Genomic DNA, 20,077 nt, shown 5'->3' with positions numbered 1-20,077 from the left:
CTAACTGTATCATGATGGATTATCTAAAGAAATCTAACTGACAGAATGAATTAATATGTTTGCTCTTATTATATATATATATATATATATATATGCTATTTATTAAAGTGACTTCCAGGCTAGTCCAACAATAGCTGTCTCCTGAACCAAGAATCTGGTAATTGAGAGTACATAAAGCTGGGTATGTCAGCTGATCTTGAGGCTATGTGGAAATCCTGTTCTAATGCCTCAGCAGCAGGATAGATGGTCTAATCAGCAAGAAGGCAAGCAGGCAAAAAACCAACAAGTTTCTTTTTCCTTTATATGGGCTGACCAGATTTGTACAGGGTCCCCCCACTTCAATTGATCCAAGGAAGAAAAATTCCCTACAAGTTTGCCAGCTGCTTGGGTTGATGTGAGGTGTGGTCAAGTTGACGAACAAAGTTAGCTATCACTGCTACATAGAAACATTCTGTTTCAAAAAAGAAACACTGTCTCTAAAAAAGAGAGACAGTATTATTAGTATTAGTTCCTCCTTTCTTTAAGTTGTAACTTGGGGCCTTTGTGTATTATTTTAAAAAAATGCTAAGTGATGGTCTGCCAGCCTTCTTGACTCCCCAAGGGAAGCCTCACCCCTCTGATGGGGGATGGGATGGGGGAGGTGAGGGGCGGGAGAAGGGGGGGCGGGAAAACTGGGGTTGGTATGTAATATGAAAACAATTAAAATAAAAATGAAAAAATGCCAAGTGCATTCAGGAAAAAAAGTGGAAAATTCTAGTTAAAAATTGGAGAATTTAATTGCTCTGTTAACAAATGCTGTGCAGCATTCTGTTTCTACAAGTCTAAGGGATTTGGAGGTCAGGTCGCCGGGCTTTGTATTCTACGGTATCAGGCTTCCAATCTAACCTAGCAGGTGGCTCTCTTTAGTCCCTTTTCTTTTCCCTTTGCTTACTTCCCGACGGGCCATACATATTCTATTTAGATTAAGCGAAAAAATCCGGGGTAGGGAACAGAAGGGAGGAGGGAGGAGAAACTGCGGGTCTTGTTGTAAAACAAATGAAAAAAAAAAACATCATGTCATTTTTTTCTTCACAGACACACCACACACACACACACACACACACACACACACACACACACACACACGCACGCACGCATTCCTGAAAGGCCCTTTATTAAAGCTGGATTTTCTTCCTTTCCTTTTTTTTTTAAAGCCCAAGATCTGTCATATCTCTTCATTTGTTTTTAGCTTAGATCTGCTACTTTCTTTTTGTTTTTAACCTAGATCTGCTACTTTGTTTCTTTTTACGACAGGCTCTAACTAAGTAGCTCCAGCTGAGCTATAGCAAGTGTGGCCTTGAACTCACAGCGATCCAAATACCATTTTATGGTACTACAAAGACTTGTTGCCACAAGATCCAGCTCGCTTTGACAAATTTTTTTTTTTTTTTTTTTTTTTTTTTTTTTTGTCTTTTCGAAACAAAGTTTCTCTGTTTAAAAGTCGGTCAGTCGTCCTTGTGCCGACGGTTGCCATAGACCCGTGTGCAGAGTCTAGGCAGGCTTGGGGAGCCTGTGGGAACCCAGTGAGTGCTCCGGGGAAGATCTGTGCACCTGCTCCTTCTGCTTTTCCAGTGTTTTTCTCCTTTGAGGAAGAAGAGGAGCCTGTCCCCAAGGAGCAGGAAATACACGGCAGAGACCTTAGGCTAAGCAGGGAGCGGAAGTCTCAGCTCAAAGGTACTGGGTACCTTTAAACAGTTTAGAAGCCCACGTGACCCCGAGAGCGCCCGGCCCAGCGGTCACGTGAGGGCGAGTGCAGCACTCGCAGGGGAAGCCGGGCTGTGCGGCTTGCGCGTCGGGCACGGCCTCCTGCCCACCCCGGAGCCGGGAGGGCGGGGAGCGGCGGAGGGATTCCGCGGTGGCGCTCCGTGCGCGTGCGCGGCGAACAGCTGTCACCCAGTGCGGAACAAGTCTTCCAAAGATCCCAAAAGCCTCGGGGGAGGCCGCACTTTCCTCTCTTCTGCCGGGTGGTGTCCGGGCCTCCGCCCGCGGCGCAGGTAACCGCTTCTCGCTCCGCCCGGAGCGGAAAGAGTGGCGGCCTCGGCCGGCCTCGGCAGGGCAGCGGTACGGGCCTGGGCGCTCCGCCGTGCACGGCCGTCAGCGGGGAGGGAGGAGGCGGCCGTGACAGCCCCTTCTGGGCCCCCGGGTTCGGGAACTCGCTCGCCGGCCTCCCGGGAGCCGAGCCGAGGCGGCGCTGCTTCGGACTGCGGCGCCTGGTTGGTCTGCGGCGCCGACCGACCCGTCTGCGGCCGACGCCGGGCAGGCCGGGCCTGGGCCCCTCCGGGCCTCCCGTGGGTCGCGCTGCTCGGACCCGCGAGGTAGCAGGTAGCCCCCCACCCCCACCCCCACTCGGGTTTGTGCTTGGCCCTGGCAGATGACCTTATGCGTTTTTCTGGCCTCCTTCTTGAGACCATTTCTTGTGCAGTTCCTGGAGGAGCCAGGATGCGGGGTAAACAGTGGGCGTTTAATAGATGCGGGTACGATGTGGCGTGTGAACTGCCAGGCGCAGGACGTGGTGTGCGGTGGGAATGGCGCGGGGAAGGCAGGCGGGCTAGCCCGGGCTGGAACCTGCTGTTCTCTCTGCTCAGCAGTGGGAGCAGCCACGCTCAGTTCGGCTGCTTTCGTCGTGAACCCAGGAGGCTGCCGTCGGTGTGCCTGAGCCCAGCAGCCTCGCTCGCAAGGCCTTTGCTTAGGTGTTCCCAAAGAAGACTTGGCAAACTTTTTTTTTTTTCTCCTTCACTCAATACAGTCATTCACACTTGGTAATTTACCCAGCACTGCTTAGAAAGCTTGAGTTAGATTTGCGGTCCGTTCCCGGGAGAAGCTTCTGATAGGCTCGGTCTGCTTAGGTTGGCACCAATCTTTGCCCTATTTCACCCACTTGAATTTTGCACTTAAGGGCGCGGGGGGGGGGGAGCCACCGCTTCTATGGCAACGTTATTAGTATGCTAATTGAGAGCGTGGTACTTAAAAATTAGTGGCTGAAAAAAAATTTATTTTTTTGCCTTTGGAGTCAGGGTCTTACTATTTGTAGTCCTTCCCGACCTGAATTCATGGTACCTGGCCTGGAGCTCAAGAAGATCTACCTGCCTCTGTCTCCCCAGTGCAGGGATTCTTGGTGTTCACATTCACATTTTCTCTCTAAAAAATTTACGGTCCCAGGCTGGGATATAGTTTAAATGATAGGGTGAATGCTTAGTATTCGAAGACCTTAGGTTCAATTTCTAAGACTGTAGAAAAAGAAAAGGGAAAAAAGTTCGACTTTTCTTTTTTAAAGCTAAGTAGCGTGGTTACTCAAGTTTTCCTGAAGCTTGTTGACCTAGTAACCTTCCATACCTTGTTTTGTTACGTGTTGCCATGTTGTTCGGGAATTTTAGGCCCTTCTTCTCATTTTAGCATTACGAGTTTACACATAATGTTTACAGCTCTCCACAAAATCGGTAATACAACAAAATTTAACTCAGGCCTGCATTGTTTTACTAGGAAATGTACTTAATTACTACCTTAGCCCCTGTGTCCTTTCCCTTTGTCTTGGGAAGGGCTGTCTCTAGTAGCCCACCTGGGTTGGTGGGTGACCTTGAATTTAGGAACCTTCTGTCAACTACTTCCTGCAGGTAGGGGTTACCATTGTTTGACTCCAAAGCAAGGTACTGAAGTCCCTCACTCCACCAAGCTACCTTCTAAATCCTTTGTGTTAACAGTATTTCTTACTGCTTGCTGTTATGCCTTTAATATTTACTTATTATTATTTATTAAAAGTTAAATGATAAAATTTTGTACTGCCATTAAGTTCAATATGTAATGAAGGTCTTTAAAGATTTTCTTTTATTATATATTAATGTTTAGTCCTCCTATAAGGACCATTTCTTATTTATTTTTATTTAATTTTTTTCATAAATATATTTTGATTATGTTTTTCCCTGCACCAACTCTTTCCAGATCCTCTCCACCTCTCTACATACTTTGTGTTTTGTCTCTCTTTCCATGCCCCCAAACCAACCAACCAACCAACCAACCAACCAACCAAAAATCAAAACAAAAAACAGTAAGTCCAAAAATTCACGAATCAAACAAAAAATGTATACACACACAGAGGGGTACCAAGGGAGGGAAGGAGGGAGGGAGGGAGGGAGGCAGAGACAGAGAGAAGAGGGGGGTCCTTTTTTTTTGTGGCCAACTACTTCTGGGCCTGAGGCCTGCCCTGGAGAAAACTGACTTTGATTTCCCTTTGCAAATAGCTTCTTGCTTAGGGCTGGGAGTCTGTGTCCACTTATTCTTCTCAGTGTGTGTTGGGGGGAGACCTCATCTAGCTTGAACCTATACAGACTTGTGTGTCGGTGCCACAGTGTCTATGAGTTCACATGTGTCTGTCATTTCTGCTGTGCCTGGAAGATGTTGTTTCCTTGGGCAATTTTCTGGCTTTGACTCTTAAACAGTCTTTCTACCTCCTCTTCGTATAGATTCTTGAAACTTGGGGATGGAGGAGTTTGGTGAAGATATTCCATTTATCCTGAATGCTCCTAAGTCTTTGATTCTTTGCACATTGCCCAGTTGTAGGTTTCGGGGTTAATGACTGTCTACTGCAAGAACCTTTTCTGGTGAGGGTTCAGTGAGGTATTTGTGGGTATAGTGATATGTCATTAGTAGTCATTTTATGCAGTGTTTCTTTAGCAGAACAACAGTAGTAGATTTTCTCCCATGTCCATGACTCACTTCAAGTGTTTGACCACTTAAGCCATGTCATTTATGGGTTCTATCTCATGGAGTGGTTGGTTACTCCAGTAATGCAGTCAGGTTACTGTTGTAGGTTACAGGGTTTGTAGATGGTGATATTGATGATTACTTTTCTTCTCTGGCAGCATGCAAAGTACCCTTCAGCACCATGAATGCTAGGCAGTAGGGGTAAAGCTTCTGTTTAGATACCAGATCAATTTTTCCGAGTTTGATAACAAAAGTAGCTGATGAGTAACCAGTAGCTTTGGCAAAAACCTGTGATTTTTTTTAAATAATTTATTTTTATTTTATGTGCATTGGTGTTTTGCCTGCATGTATGTCTGTGTGAGTCTGTGTCTTGGAGTCACAGACAGTTGTGAGCTGCCATGTGGATGCTGGAAATACAACATTGTTCCTCCTAAGAGCAGTCAGTGAGTGCTCTTAACCACTGAGCCATCTCTCCAGCCCCAGTCTGTGATGTTTTGCAGGCATGTCTATGGGGCCCATTTGGTTATTGACTCAAAAAGATGTAACCGATTCCCAGCAATGGGAATTTGTGGCATCTGATATGTAGTTGGGGTGTTGTCTCCTACTATATGATGATTCCATTTAGATTACTTTCATAGGTGTATATTTTTTAGGAAACTTCAAAAGTAGGATTCTATATGGCTTTTCAAAAGGCCTTCAGTGCTCTTCTCCATTGTCCCTCTTTTACTGTGCCCTTCCATTTCCCTACCAATTTGGTCTTCCTATTCTTCCTTCCCCTTTATTTCTCCATAACGCTATATTTTATTGTTAACAACTGAATACTATTTATTGTATAAATGTAACACATTTTCATTATGCATTCCAATAGTTTATTGACACCTAAGCTGCTTACAATTTCAGGGTATTATGTATAGAGCAGCAATGAACATGAATAAGCAGGTATCTCTTTAGTAAGATGTAGAGTTTTTTGGGTATATGCAAGGAGGTAGGACCATTCCTGATTCCAAGTTATTTTACAAATTTAGTAATAATAGCAACATGATATTGTTATAAATGCAGACATATAACTCAGAAGAATAGAATTGATTATCCAGACATAATTCCACACCCATGTGAACTCCTGAACTTAGATAATGAAGCCAGAAATACACACTGGAGAAAAGAAAGTATCTTTAACCATGGTGCTAGTTAGACCGGATGGCTGCATGTAGAAGAACGAAAACATATCTTCATAAGAAAATACAAATTAAAACTACTTGGATATTTCATCTTAACTCAACCTGAATAGCCAAGATCAGTAAAATGACAACACATGCTGACAGGAATGGATTATTCATTCTGGTGGGAGTGCAAACTGATATAGCCATTATAGAATTAAGTGTGGAGGTTCCTCAGGAAGCTGAGACTCAATCTGCCTCAATTCTGCTGTTTATTTATTTATTTTGGGGTAACAGGTCTCACTTTGTAGTTCTGGTTGATCTGAAACTCACTGTGTCCACCAGGCTGGCCTGGAATTCCTGGAGAACTGCTTGCCTCTCCTTTCAGAGTGCTGGGGTTAAAGGCTTGTGCCACCATTTCTTTCTCCTCTCACTGCTGTTTCTCATTTTATTTTGTGTAAAGTCATTCCCCCCCCCCCCTTTTTTCCTTTTTTGTAGTATTGGGGATAGAACCTAGGGTTTTATACATGCAGTGTGTATCTTTGTTTTTACGGCTATAGAGAATGTTGTGCATCCTAAATATAAATTTAAAATACTAGTGTTCAATGAAACAAGATTAACAAGAACAGGGAGTTGACACAAAATTCATTATTTCCTTTATGTTTGATGTTTAATTAGAGTTAGACAGACTCAATGCGATAACTCATTTTATTTTTCAATCACCCAGCTTCCAAAGCCTCTTGAAATTAACTGACACACTGAAAAGGCATTGCCTTTCATATTCCAGGCTAGCTGGGTCTAATCCCATCCATGCAGTCAGAATAATCCCTTTAAGAAGTTTATCCTCCTTGCTCCACCTTCTAGCCTTTCTTCATTGTAGAACCAGCCTGTAGTTTTGATCACCTGGTCATTTCTCATTACACTCACCTGTTTCCTTAGTTCTAAGGAGGGTTTGATACTTTGTTCTTACTTCTTTTGACTTCAGTGCTACTCTGTTTTATACTTCACTGTTTATTCAATTTAACTACCTTACCCCCTTTCTGAAAGCTCTCCTGGAACTGAGGGTAGTTGAGTGCACTTTCCTGGCCTGTAATCCCAGCCATGCAGTTGGTAGAGGCAGGAGGATCAGGAGTTACAGCTCAAATTAGACTTATCTCAGGGACTGCCTGGGCTACAAAAAACAAAAGAAAAGAAGCCAACTGTTCAGTTGGAGTTGTTGTCTCTTTAAGTCAATTTCTCTTTAATCCTGCACATTTGCCATGAAGTAGGTTTGTTAAAGCCTTAAACAGATATTCTGTTTTCTTCCTTCCCCATAGCCATTAATAGTAGTTATTACTTTTGGTAATGAAGTGGTTGGTAAATTGTTGCTCTGTGTGCATTTTCTAAATTTTCTTCTGTGAATCATGGTTGCACTTATGAATAGAAAAGATTTAAAATCCATAAAATAATAAATATATTTTAATACATATATAATAGACATAATAAAAATGTCTTTTAGAAAGTCTAGGAAATAAAAGTAGGAAAAAGAAAAGCCTTCAGAGCTGATGTGTCAGATGGGTTGTCTTATCCTGTAATCTCAGCACTTGGGTAGGCTAAATCAGAAGACTCTCAAGTACAGGGTTCTGTGGGCTATGTGGCCAGACCTTGTCACAGGGTAGTGGTTTGGGTGTGTCATTACTATTAGTTTTTCTTTTTTTAATTAAAAAATGATTTGTTTTTATTTCATGTACATTGGTGTTTTACCTGCATGAATGTCCAGGGTGTAAGATTCCCTGGAAGTGGAGTTAATAGTCATGAATTTCTGTGTGGGTGCAGGGGATTGAACCTGGGCTGTCTGGAAGAGCCGTCAGTACTCTTAACTACTGAGCCATCTTTCCAGCCTCTTTTTTTTTTTTTATTAAATTTTACTTCCTATAACTTTTAATAACTTTGATATTTTAGTTTAGCCTTAATCAAAAAATTTTTTTGAGTCTCATGTCTTCTAGAGCTTTTTAGGGTATGGTATCATGAGATTACTATTAGTTGTTTACATGAAATTTTTTGATAATGAAATTAAACTAATTGTTAGAGAACAGATTTTAGTGTCTAAGAGTGAAGTATATGTCAAATAGCTTCTTTTATTTGGATGAATCTATTAATATATATGAGATTTTGCAGTAGTGACTGCAAATGGGATAAAGGCCCATTATTTGTACTGTTAATTTTTGCTGGGTGATATATTCTATATACATTAAAAAAAGTAATATGTACATTGTTCTAAAACATTTATTGGATATGGGATGCCGTCGAGGCAAAAACCGACAATTTTCATTTTAAAGGGAATAAGAGGTAGTTTATTCTGTAGCCATTTTGAGTGACCACAGATTTAGATTACCCCAAATTTTATATTCTTATGTTGAAATAATTTGTGCCAGGGTTTTGTCTTTCTGTGTGACCGAGGCTACTGTGGCACTCACTATATATAGCCCACTAACTACGGAGCTTCCAACTCCTGCTTAAGTCTCCAGAGTAGGTGAGTTTATAGGCCTGGCCCTTCTTTTTCTCCAGTTTTCCGAAGACAGGGTCTTATTGTCCATATTGATCTTGAACTCTGTGTATCTCAGGCTGATCTTGAACTTGTGATTTTCCTGCCTCATTTTCACTAGTGCAGGGAATATAGGAATGTCCTACTGTACTTGTACCCCTCTCTATTGTTTTTGTTTTTTTCCAGGCATGGTTTTGCTTTACAGCTCTAGATGGTCTTGAATTGATGATTGTCCCGCCTCAGCCTTCAGATTGCTTTAGGTGTTGGAATTATTGCTAATGTCCAGAGCTACTCCCTTCACCCCCCAACCCGCTCTGCTCCCCAACCAGTGCTGGGGCTCAATCCTGGTGCATGTTAGGCAAGTATCTTACCTCATTAAGCTACATCTGCAGCTGAAGTTCAGAAATGTTGACGTTTATTCCTTTTTCCATTTTGTCATGGAATTTTCTTCAGATTGGACCTAATAGGCAACCTACTTGCATCTCACTGCCCAAGCCTTTATTCTGTCTCATGTGGATTTTGATAAATTGCCTCCTTTGTGCTCCCCCTCTTTCAGCCTCTCTTTATTTCACTTTTTTTTTCATTCTTTTTTCTTATACAGTAATAAGAAATCAAAATGTGACTGAGATCACTTTTCTACCCCACTTTTCCCAGAATAGGTAACCTTAGAGAGCTATTACTCAGTGAATGGTATGAAAAGACGTTTGGGTTTGGGAACTGCAAAGGTTAAAGGGAAGAAGTCCAAAATTATTTCCTGGCATACTAAGATAAACTGCAAATTTCCTTTTCTAGTCTTTTCTTTTTCACCCTCTGTCTTGCTTTTAATTATATTTGCCTCCTTACTATCTCTTAAAGAAAAGAGCCTAAGGAGACTCTCCTTTGCCTGAAATAACTATCTCCCATATACATACCTGTTTATTTCTCTTTTTCAGGCATCTCCTGAGTTTTATTTTTCTGAAAGGCCTTCTTTTTCCTCCTTTGAGACAGGAACTATCCTTGTAGGAATCTCCTTAGTACTTACTATTGCAAATCAGAATGCCTGAAAAGCAGCTTTGTCTGCAGAGACTGACTGATTAGAATTTCAATGCTGTAGAGAGGTTGGAATGTTGCAGGTCTAGAGGGTAGCAGCTACCTTATTGTGGAGTCCTCTGCACCCAGTAGCCATTTGTACCAGAACTAACATCTTGTGACTAGTAATTAAAAACCTTTTGGAATCTGTTAACTTAGTTTCCTCTAATCAATGGATAAGAATGTTAGCAAATCCCACCAATTTGTTTTCAACTTGCCTTGATTTATAATTCTTTGTTCTGTAAAACTATAAGACTCCATGAAACTGCTTCCTTGTTGGACCATGGAATTTGGAGTAACTTAAATCTGTGCTTCCCTGGGACACAAATCAGTCAAAATTGCTTCAGAATAAACCATCTCTTGCTCTCTCTTATTCCCCTTAGGATGAAAACTGCTTTTTTTTCTTTTCTTAAAATGAGATGTACATTTTTTTGCAATCCTGGTGACAGGACTGTTCTGTACTCTGAATGCTTGTGGAACTAAAGTTAGTAATTCAGTCATTGTTTGTTGAATGGCTAGCTGCATTTCCAATTTCTTCAGTGACTGCTTCCTCTGCTCAGAGAAATATCAAGGCTACTCCTGTACTTTGGTCAAAAGAAAAGGAATGTTTCATTTCATGTACCAAGTATGTTTTGACACAAATATTTTGTAGGCTGCTTAGAGTTTTCTGCTGTTTTTATTTATTTATTTATTTTGCTAGTGAAGCAAATGAGTCTTGCTTGTTGTTTTGCTTTTTGTTTTTGAGATAGGACTGTGTAGCTGCCTCACCTAGAGTTTGGTATATAAAACAGGCTGACTTTTGGAGTGTGAATCCTCTTCCCTCTGCCTGCCTTTCAAGTACCAAGATTATAGGTGTATTCTATCACCCTTGGCTAATCTGTTTTCTGAGTAACTTTTCTCTTGTTTAGAACAATTGTTTTCCTTTTCCCAAATGTGCCATTTTATGTAAAGACTTTTTAATAGTTTACACTTCTTTTTTTTCTGATTTATTTCATTTGTAAGATTAAATATATGTGGGGCATATATATATATGTATATGTATATATCACATACATTCCTACAGATGGTTGTTAGCCACTGTGTGGGTGCTGGGATTTGAACCAGGGTCCTATGTAAGAATAGCAAGTGCTGTTAACTTCTGAGCTTTCTCTCCAGTCTCCTGATATTTCCAGTATGCTTTTCTTTTCAGGACTTAATAGCTCAATGGCTAGTGGGAAAGTGCCAGCATTGGGAGAGGCAGCTGCTGTATATAGTGTGTGTGTAGACAAGGAGATGGAGCAGGGGGTGGCCCATTGAGTCCTATATTAGACAGTGCTGTATTACCAAAAGTAGGAAGCAGACAGGCTACTTCAAGGGGAGGAATATTTAAAGTCACAAAGAGTTTAGTTTGTTTTAGAAGGTTAGGTTAAATACTGTTAGAGGGTAAAGTAATTTGGCTTTTTGTATTTGAGATTTCTGGATCAATGAATTGAAACAACAAAGGGTTTGTAAAAAATTACATCTGACTAAGGATGTAGCTTAGTTGATGGAGTATTTGCCTAGAGGCTTTGTGTTTGATTCCTATCACTACATAAACCTCGTGTGCACATGCCTTTAATCCTACAGTGTGGGAGGTGTAGGCATATGGATCAGATGATCAAGGTCATTTTCAACTACATAACAAATTCAAGGCCAGTCAGGGTTTTATTAGAGGTCTCAAAAAGAAAAATTGTATTTGCATTTAAGTTTATTCCCCGTGCTGGAAAGTTCTATATCAACTTGACACAGACTAAGGGAGTGAGCCTCAAGAAAATGTCTCCATAAGGTTGCTGTAGCCAAGTCTGTGGAGCATTTCTTAATTAGTGATTGATGACAGAGGGCCCAGACCATTGTCATTGTTGTCATGACTGGGCTGGTGGTCCATGGTTCTAACGCAGGCTGAACTCCTCCATGGCTTCTGCTTCAGCTCCTGCCTCAGGTTCCTGCCCTGTTTGAAATACTATCCTGACTTCATTTGATGATGAATTGTGATATGGAAGTATAGGCCAAATAAATCCTTTTCTCTCCAAGTTGCTTTAGTCATTTAGCCTTTACATTATATTAGATAGTATTAGAAATGATTTAAAGGGTAGAGAAGATGTATGTAGGTTATATGCATCCAGTAAGCAACTTTATGTGACCGATTTGAATATCTTTGAATTCTGATTTCCTGTGGAAAGGGTCCAGTATTCTGTGGATGCCTGAGATGAGTCCATGATTGTTTTGCAAGGACTCTTAAAGAATTATAAGTTTGCTGTATAAAATGAAAGTCTTGCGATTAATTTTTTTTATTGTGCATGTTATGTATTTATATGCATGTGGTGTTTGTAAGAGTTTGTGTGACTATATAAAGAAAGGGACCAGATAGAAGGACATTAGGTGTCTTGCGATATTATGTTCCACCTTATTTCTTTGAAACAGGATCTCTTAGTTGAACCTGGAGTTAGGCTGGCAGCCAGTAAATCCTTTGATCCTTCTATCCCTGCCTTCTCCCACAATGCTGGGGTTACAAAACGTGCCATGTTTGACTTTTAACATGGATGCTGGAGTTTGAATTCAGGACTTAAATTTTGCACAATAAATGTCCCTTCTTAGTGGAGTAAGCTCCCCTGGTGCTCCTATTCCTATTTTCTGTCCTCAGTACTTTAGCGTCATTTCTAGTGGTTTTGTCATGTGGTTTGTAAATTATCATAGAAAAGCATGCTATAAAAAGCTGAAATCATACTTCAGCTCTGTGCTAGGTATGTTGAACATTTTCTGTGCAGTGTACATCCTAGGCCTTTATATATGTACATGTGTGAGTAAGATAGTGAGAGACTGCACTTCCAGAAAATTCATTTTTACTTGGAAAGGTTTCATTGAGGTCAGCAGTATAGTCAAGTCTGTGATTCTATACCCAGGATAGGAACATGTCTGGCAGCCACCTGAGACCAGGAAAAGACCTGAAAGTCTCAGAGAGGTGGGAAGGAATGGACAATAACTAAAAGAAGAGTTCCTTTTCCTTTGGTAGACACATGCTATGTTGGTGAAGGCCACTGGTAAGCACAGTTTCAGTAATTCATTGTTAATAGTCACATTTTCTCTGCAGAGACGTCTGTAGCCATCATGGAGGTGGTGGAAGTGGAGAGTCCTCTGAATCCCAGCTGTAAGATAATGACCTTCAGACCTTCCATGGAGGAGTTCCGGGAGTTCAACAAATACCTCGCATACATGGAATCTAAAGGAGCTCACCGAGCAGGTCTTGCGAAGGTGATTACTCAGACTAGTCACAAAAAAAGTATCATTTGAGTTTAAATTATATTTTTAGTTTTGTTGTTGTTATTATTGTTGTATTTGTTTCTTTCAGTGGAATGTGTCTGCTATGCTTGTTTTTTTTTTTTTTTTTTTTTTTTTGGATTGTCGAGACAGGGTTTCTCTGTAGCTTTTGGTTCCTGTCCTGGAACTAGCTCTTGTAGACCAGGCTGGCCTCGAACTCACAGAGATCCACCTGCCTCTGCCTCCCGAGTGCTGGGATTAAAGGCATGCACCACTACCACCCGACTCTCTGCTATGCTAATTTTCTTAAAAGAATTTTTATTTATCTTACTTTTCTTTGGATTATTTTTTTTATGGTAGGGTGTGTTCTATAGTGGTTTCTTCTTTTCCTCTTCCTCCTTCTCCTTGTCTTCTCTCCCTTCCTCCCTCCCTCCCTCTTTCTTTCTTTCTTTCTTTCTTTCTTTCTTTCTTTCTTTCTTTCTTTCTTTCTTTCTTTCTTTCTTTCTTTCTTTCTTTCTTTTAAAACAAGGCTTCCAGAGGTGTGAATGTATCAGTTTTCATCCATTTCTCATAGAAAACGTCTATTAAATTGAAGGTTAAGGTGATTCCCTCTCTGTGTTCCGTTCCTCACTTCTACTTTTTATTTGTTTACTGTTTTGAATCATGGCTATCTTTTCACGGCCTCCCAAATGATGGGATTATAAGTCTTGCCTACCATGCCTGTCTCACTTTAAAACAACAACAATTTGTAGAAGTGTAACTTATGTAAGATACAGTGTCTTCATTTACAGTTTGTAATTCAGTGTTTCTTGTTTGTTTATTCGCTTAGATGTGTAGTGGTCACCACTCTATCATCATCACAAACAGAAACCATATATTTTAAATAGTTATTTTCAGTTTCCTAGTGTCACTGCACACATAGGCAACCACAGTCTGTGTTCTTTATCAAGTTGCCTTTTTACCTATTTTTTTAAAAAAAATCAAACTGTATGTGGTGTGGGTGTATGATGTCTGGGACTGACATATACCACAACCCATCTATGGAGGCTGAGGACAACTTTAGAGTTGGTTTTCTCTTGCTACCTTGATATAGTTCAGTCTTGATTGTCAGGCTTCTATAGCAAGTTGTTTTACCACTGAGCTATATCACCAGACCTTAGCTATTTTGTTTGTTCAAGTGTGAAGTGCTTGTTGTGTACCAGAGTGTGTTGGTGGAGGGCACACAGACAGAGTGGACCAAGTCTTTGCCTCCATAAAGGTTCTATTTTAGAGATAAAAATATTAAGAGTGAAAGAATCTAGGCTGGGGACGTGGCTCAGTAGGTAAAACATTTGCCACCCAAGTTGTGAGGACCTAAGTTCAGTCCCCAGAACCCAGTAGGATGTCTATTGTAATCCCAGCCCTCCTGTGGCAAATAAAGACAGAAAGATCCTCAAAATCTTGTGGCCATCTAGCCTGGCATAGAAGACCACTGTGTCAAAAGGGTAGAGGTAGGAGGTGAGAATACACATCCTAGGTTGTCCTCTGACTTCCACTAACTGGCTATGTAAGCTACAAAGAACTTTGGATCATTTGGAGTTGGAGTTGGAGTTATGAGTGTTATCAGCTACCCAATATGGGTCCTAGAATCGGAATTCTGGTCATCATGATTGAGCAGCAAGTGCTCTTAGCGATCCATTTCTGTAGCTCACTTCTGTTGTAACTTGTTCTTACTCTTTGCTCCTTTTGGCTCTTTTGGGGACATTCCACCCAGCTACCAAATAAATAAATACATAAAGTCTTATTCTTTCTTATAAATGCTTTGCCCTAGCTTGGCTTATTTCTAGCCATCTTGGAACTTAAATTATCCCATCTACCCTTTGACTCTGGGCTTTTTTTTTTTTCTATTTCTGTATATCTTTTCTTTCCTTCTTATTCTGTGTTTGGCTGTGTAACTAGCTCTTTTTTCTTGCTCCTTGATCTTTTTTGTTTTCTGGTCCTGCTTTTTCTCCTATTTATTCTGACTGCCAACTGTATCTATCCTTTCTCCTGCCTTGCTATTTGCCCTTCAGCTGCTAATTAGATGATAAATCAGGTGTTTTAGACAGGCAAAGTAACACATTTTCCCAGAGTTAAAGAAATGCAACATAAAACAATGCAGCACATCTTTGCATCATCAAAACAAATGTTCCACAACATAAACAAATGTAAAGTACCACAAAATAATATTCCACAACAGGTAGCCAAGGCTGGATTCAAACTTGCTAAGTGTTGGAAGCACACCCCACCAAGTTTAATAAGAATAAACATCAGGGTTTATTCTTCCTGCAATGAGAAGTGAAGATGGGCTTACAGTTATGCTTAGTCTGACAAAACATTTTCATGAATGAATGGTTATGGCTCAGTTTTAGGATACTCAGTTTTAGAATGCTCAGTTTTAGGATACATCATGGTGGCCTGGACATCAGGCAGCTGGTCACATTGCATCTACATTATGGAAGCAGGGAGAGATGAATATTGTTGTTCAGGTTGTTTTCTACTTTTTGAATAGTTCAAAATCTGAGCCACACTTGAGGTGGGACTACACATCTCTGTAGTCCCATTCTAGGGACACAATCTAGGTCAGTCTCCTAGGTGATTTCTGTCAAGTTGGCAATCAATGTTAACCATTAAAGTTGGGAAGGAAGATGTAATAAATGTTTTCTTGTAGTGTTCTTTTGCTATGTTGAGTTGAGACAATGTTTGAAAAACTGGCTTCTATGTAAAAATGAGTTTAGTGTTCAGGGCAAATGTCCACAAGAAGTCTTACTGAGAATAGTGTGCTTATCTGGAGCTCTTGGTAGCTTAGAACAGTTAAAACGAAAAATGATCTGTGAGGATGTTCATTTATTCTTGTTTTTAAAGATAGGTAATTATTTCTTTAAAAATTATTATAAATAATGTGCTTAGGGTCATATGAATGTTCATCAAGGTGCTAAAGACTATGTTGCAGGTTTAGATCATAAATTATATTTAGAGCTTTGAAGGAGCTACTGTCTCAGGAGATGTAGCCTTCCAGAATATAATGAAAATGTATCTGTGTAACAGACTTTCTTTTAGGTCACCAACCAGCTCCCAGATCATGACACGGAGACTTCTAATTATAAATGCTTGGCCTTAGCTTAGGCTCATTTCTTGCTAGCTCTTATAACTTAATTTAACCTGTTTCTCTTCATCTATGTTTTGCCTCTGGGCTTTTTAATTTTCATTCATTCTGTATGTGCTAATCTGTATCTTGCTGGCTAGTGACTGGCCCTGGATATCTCCCTCTTTTTTTTCTCCCTCATTCTCTTTTCTTTCCTCCTTCTCTCAGCCCACCAACTCTGCCTATCCCTCTTATGCCTAGCTATTGGCCATTTAGCTTCTTATTAGACCAATCAGGCAGACAAGACAACACCTTTACATTGTTAAACAAATACAATGTAAACAAATGTAACACATCTTTATATAGTTAAAGTAATAATCCACAACATATCTTAATTGGAAACTTTTCCTAGAGTACTTTTTTGTTTGTTTTAATTGCAGGTCAGTTTGTTAATGTATAGATATTATTTGTGATTTGTTTTTCTATAGACAGTTATTTCATTATATAAATGCTTGAGACTGGCAGAGCCTTTTGGTAGGCTGACCCATTTCATTGAAATTATGGGAACCTTTTTTTTTTTTCTGGACTTCCCATATCTGTTCTCTAGGTCAAATGGTGTGGACAACAATTGGTAGCTGAACAGAGAACCTCAGGACTGCAAGTATTAGAATACAGAATGTCCTGATCCATATTTGAGGAGGCTGTTTATAAACCAGTTCTTCATTGTTGGTGGCATTTTGTTCCCAAAAGTCATTATGTTATTTGTTATGTGACTGCTGCCAGTAGCTGTCCTCTGACTTCCACATTTATGCTATGTGGCATGTGCACATTTCCCATGCTTCCATTCACCTATATAGAATAAGTAAATGTAAACTTTGCTTAGAATTTGATTTTTCAGTTTTTGCATTTCAGGACCTCCAGATTACCATTTGAGGTAAAGGTGGGTGATCATTCTTCATTTGAGCAGATGTATATTTTCAGAATCGTTTGGAACACATGAAGATGTAATGATATGTAATGGGTTATCAAGAGTTCGACTTTATTTGCGTCGAGAAAAGCTGGAGATCACTCCTTCCTTTCTTGCCAGATCTGTCTGTCTGTTGATCCATCTATTATCTATCTATCTATCTATCTATCTATCTATCTATCTATCTATCTATCTATCTATCATCTATCTGTCTATCTACCTATCTATCATCTATCTATCCATCCTCCTTCCCTACTTTCAGACCTACCATCTAATCTTTTTTCTTTCTGAGACACAGATCATTTATTTCAGATATCCTGGAGACCTCTGAACTTCCCTGGACCTTCTGCCTCTATCTCTGAGTGCTAGGGTTGTGTGTCATCACACTATGTTCATTATTTGACTTTTTTTTATGGTTTATTTAACTTTTATGTGCATTGGTATGAAGGTGTCAGATCCCCTGGAACTGGATCTTCAGACAGTTGTGAGCTGCCATGTGGGTGCTGGGAATTGAACCAAGGTCCTCTGGAAGAACAGTCAGTGCTCTTAACCACTGAGCCATCTCTAATGAAGCCCTTTGTTTTGTTTTCTCTCTTTTTGTTACTTAAAACATCCCTTGGTCAGCTGAGTTTAGTATACTGTTCAGTAGTAAGGTGACATGTTTAGTAAGGAAGTGGAAACAGCAGCGACCCTTATAAGGGAGCAGCAGGCACACTGAGTACACCTATGAAGCTTCTGACAGTATGTAACAGAATAAAGTTAATTAGAATTACAAACACACCTGAGCCCTCTATATACCTCCCTCAACCTGAGGCTCATTAACAATGTTTTATAATAATGTCATAATATACTAGGATGACAGTTGAACTGCTTTTTAAAATCATTTCTGCTGTATTTTCATTTTCACATAAATTATGTTTAGACTAGTCTCATTCTTGTTCTGGAGGTTGAAGTAATTTGAAGTGTACAGAATGCCAATAAACCAAATTACATGATAAAAAACCAGATTACACAGATGTACATGTTTTTCTTTGGGCCTTATCCTGGAGGGACAAAGGCACACTAAGGTTCTTTCTTAATGTATTTTTAACAACATTAAATGGATTCACCTTAACTATTTGAAAGTAATAGCTGAGTACTTCCAATAGTAGTGATTTTGATTTCAGATATCTAATTTTGTTTTTTCTCTAACACTTTTTAGATTTAGGCTTACATTTTTTTTTTGTTATTGTTGTTAATGTGCGTTGGTGTTTTGCCGTGTTCCCCTGGAACTGGAATTGTAGACAGTTATGAGTTACCAAGTGGGTACTTTGGAGCCTCTGGAAGAGCAGTCACTGCTATTTACCACTGAGCCATCTCTTTAGTCCCACCTTTTTTTTTTTTTCGTTTTGTTTTGTTTTTGTTAAATTTCTGTTATATAATATTGGCTGACTTTAACTTTTAATTATTCCTTATTATTCCAGCATTCCGGGTACTGGCATGATATCATGCATAGCATTGGTATCAAATAACCTTGATTGTCTGCACACTTGATTTTCAAGTTGGGAAATTGAAAATCTCCTTAAGTATAAAATGTTTTATTTTAGGAGTATCATGATGAACTTCTAAAAATATGTGAAATGTATGGCATTTGTCCCTGTAGTACTTCTGTACATAGGTTGCACTAGAGAATCTTATACACATTGTGTGTTTCATAAACACCAGAGAGTGCAGATATATCCATTTGTGGCTGCAAGATGAAGATAGAAGAAGCATTGTTCTTTGACAGTTTGTAGACAGCATCTGGCTTCAACATATATAGTAGACATACATATTTTATCTGGAAATGTCTGGGTTTGGGTAAGCAGTAATATAAATGTATATTCTGTTTCGGTATACTTAGGAAGGTGAATATATACAGTTTATAGAAATACAGCAGAATAGGTTTCTTTTACTTTAACTCATTAAATGTAAAGGTGTTAACTTTGAAATTGTTTAATAACCAGATATTTTGTACTTGATTTCTAATTGTGTGAAGTAATTTAACACTTAAAGATTTAAAATGGAATTGGTGTATGAGCTCAATAGGTAAAGCACTTCCCCCATGAACCTGATTACCTACTGATTCTTCTTCAGTCTCTGGATCCCACCAGTAGTGGAGGGAAAGAACCAGCTCCTGAAAGTTGTCTTCTCATCTCTGTTTGTATGCCACTGTCCTTCCCCCATACATATCAATAAACTAAAATAAGATAAAATTTAAAATTAGTTCAAAAGAAAATGTTTGTTACAGGCTTTGTTTTTGTCTGTTTTCCTTCCTTCCTTCCATTTATTTATTTATTTATTTTTCTATTTAGTACGGAGTCTTATTGTGTATACTCAACTGGCCTAGACATGATATAGACCAGGCTGACCTCAAATTTATAGAGATCTTACTGATAAGCTTAAATTTGTAATGATTTTATTTTATGCTCTGTTATATCTTTAGAAATTTGTTTCAGAATATTCCTGGGGGCCTAGAAAGGTGTTTTAGTAAGTAAGAGCACTTGCTGTTCTTGCAGAGGACCTGGTTTAGTTCCCAGGATACCCATGATAGTATACAATGCTTCATAACCCCAAAGACATCAGATATTCATGTGGTACACATACATACATGCAGGTAATACACACCCATAAAATAAAATAAATATTAAAAAATAAACTTTTAAGAAAAATATAAATATTTAAATATCCATAGGAACCAATTACTTTTTTATTTTTAAATTTATTTTCCCAACCCCACCCCAAGACAGGTTTTTTTCTGTATAACAGCCTTGGCTGTCCAGGATTGTAGACCACTCTGGCCTCAAACTCACAGAGAATCACCTGCCTCTGCTGGGATTATATGCATGCACTACCATGCCTGGCATACTTATTTTTATTTTTTGAAATAATCATTTTATTATTTTGTTTTATGATTACATAAGAGTGTGTGTGTGTGTGTGAGTGTGTGTGTGAGTGTTGGTGTATGCAGAGGTTAGACAACCTTTAGAAGTCATTTTTCTCTTTCCGTCAAGAATTCCAGGGATAAAACTCAGGTAGTGGCTTGAGTATATATGGACCACTTGTGTGTAGGAGACCTCAGAGGCCAAAGGAGGGCATTAAATCCCCTGAAACTTAAGTTACAGGAAGTTTTGGCCTGCTATTGGGTGATGGGGCCCTAACCCCAGTCTTCTGCAAGAGCAGTAAATGCTCTTTGCCACTGAGCTATTGCTCAAGCCCCTATTCTTCTT

General features: G+C 39.6%; 1 protein-coding gene across 3 annotated transcripts in view; it reads left to right on the top strand.

Annotated features, from left to right (window-relative positions):
- Nucleotides 1-1,818: 1,818 nt before the first annotated feature.
- Nucleotides 1,819-20,077, top strand: part of LOC126489580 (lysine-specific demethylase 4C) — a 181,075-nt gene continuing 162,816 nt past the window's right edge. For 2 of the 3 annotated variants that reach the window (XM_050123922.1, XM_050123923.1), the window contains exons 1-2: nt 1,900-2,033; nt 12,593-12,753. In XM_050123922.1, the coding sequence (XP_049979879.1) occupies nt 12,610-12,753 (144 nt within the window). In that variant the 5' untranslated portion in view covers nt 1,900-2,033; nt 12,593-12,609. Of the gene's footprint in view, nt 2,034-12,592; nt 12,754-20,077 lie in introns of all 3 variants that reach the window. The other variant, XM_050123921.1, reaches the window with a different exon arrangement.

The sequence above is a fragment of the Alexandromys fortis genome, unplaced genomic scaffold (genome assembly GCF_014885135.2).
Source record: "Alexandromys fortis isolate MF-2015 unplaced genomic scaffold, M_Fortis_MF-2015_v1.1 scaffold_166, whole genome shotgun sequence".
In the NCBI taxonomy this organism is placed as follows: domain Eukaryota; kingdom Metazoa; phylum Chordata; class Mammalia; order Rodentia; family Cricetidae; genus Alexandromys; species Alexandromys fortis.
The sequence above is the reverse complement of the archived record's forward strand: the minus strand, read 5'-3'. Positions and strand labels throughout refer to the sequence as shown.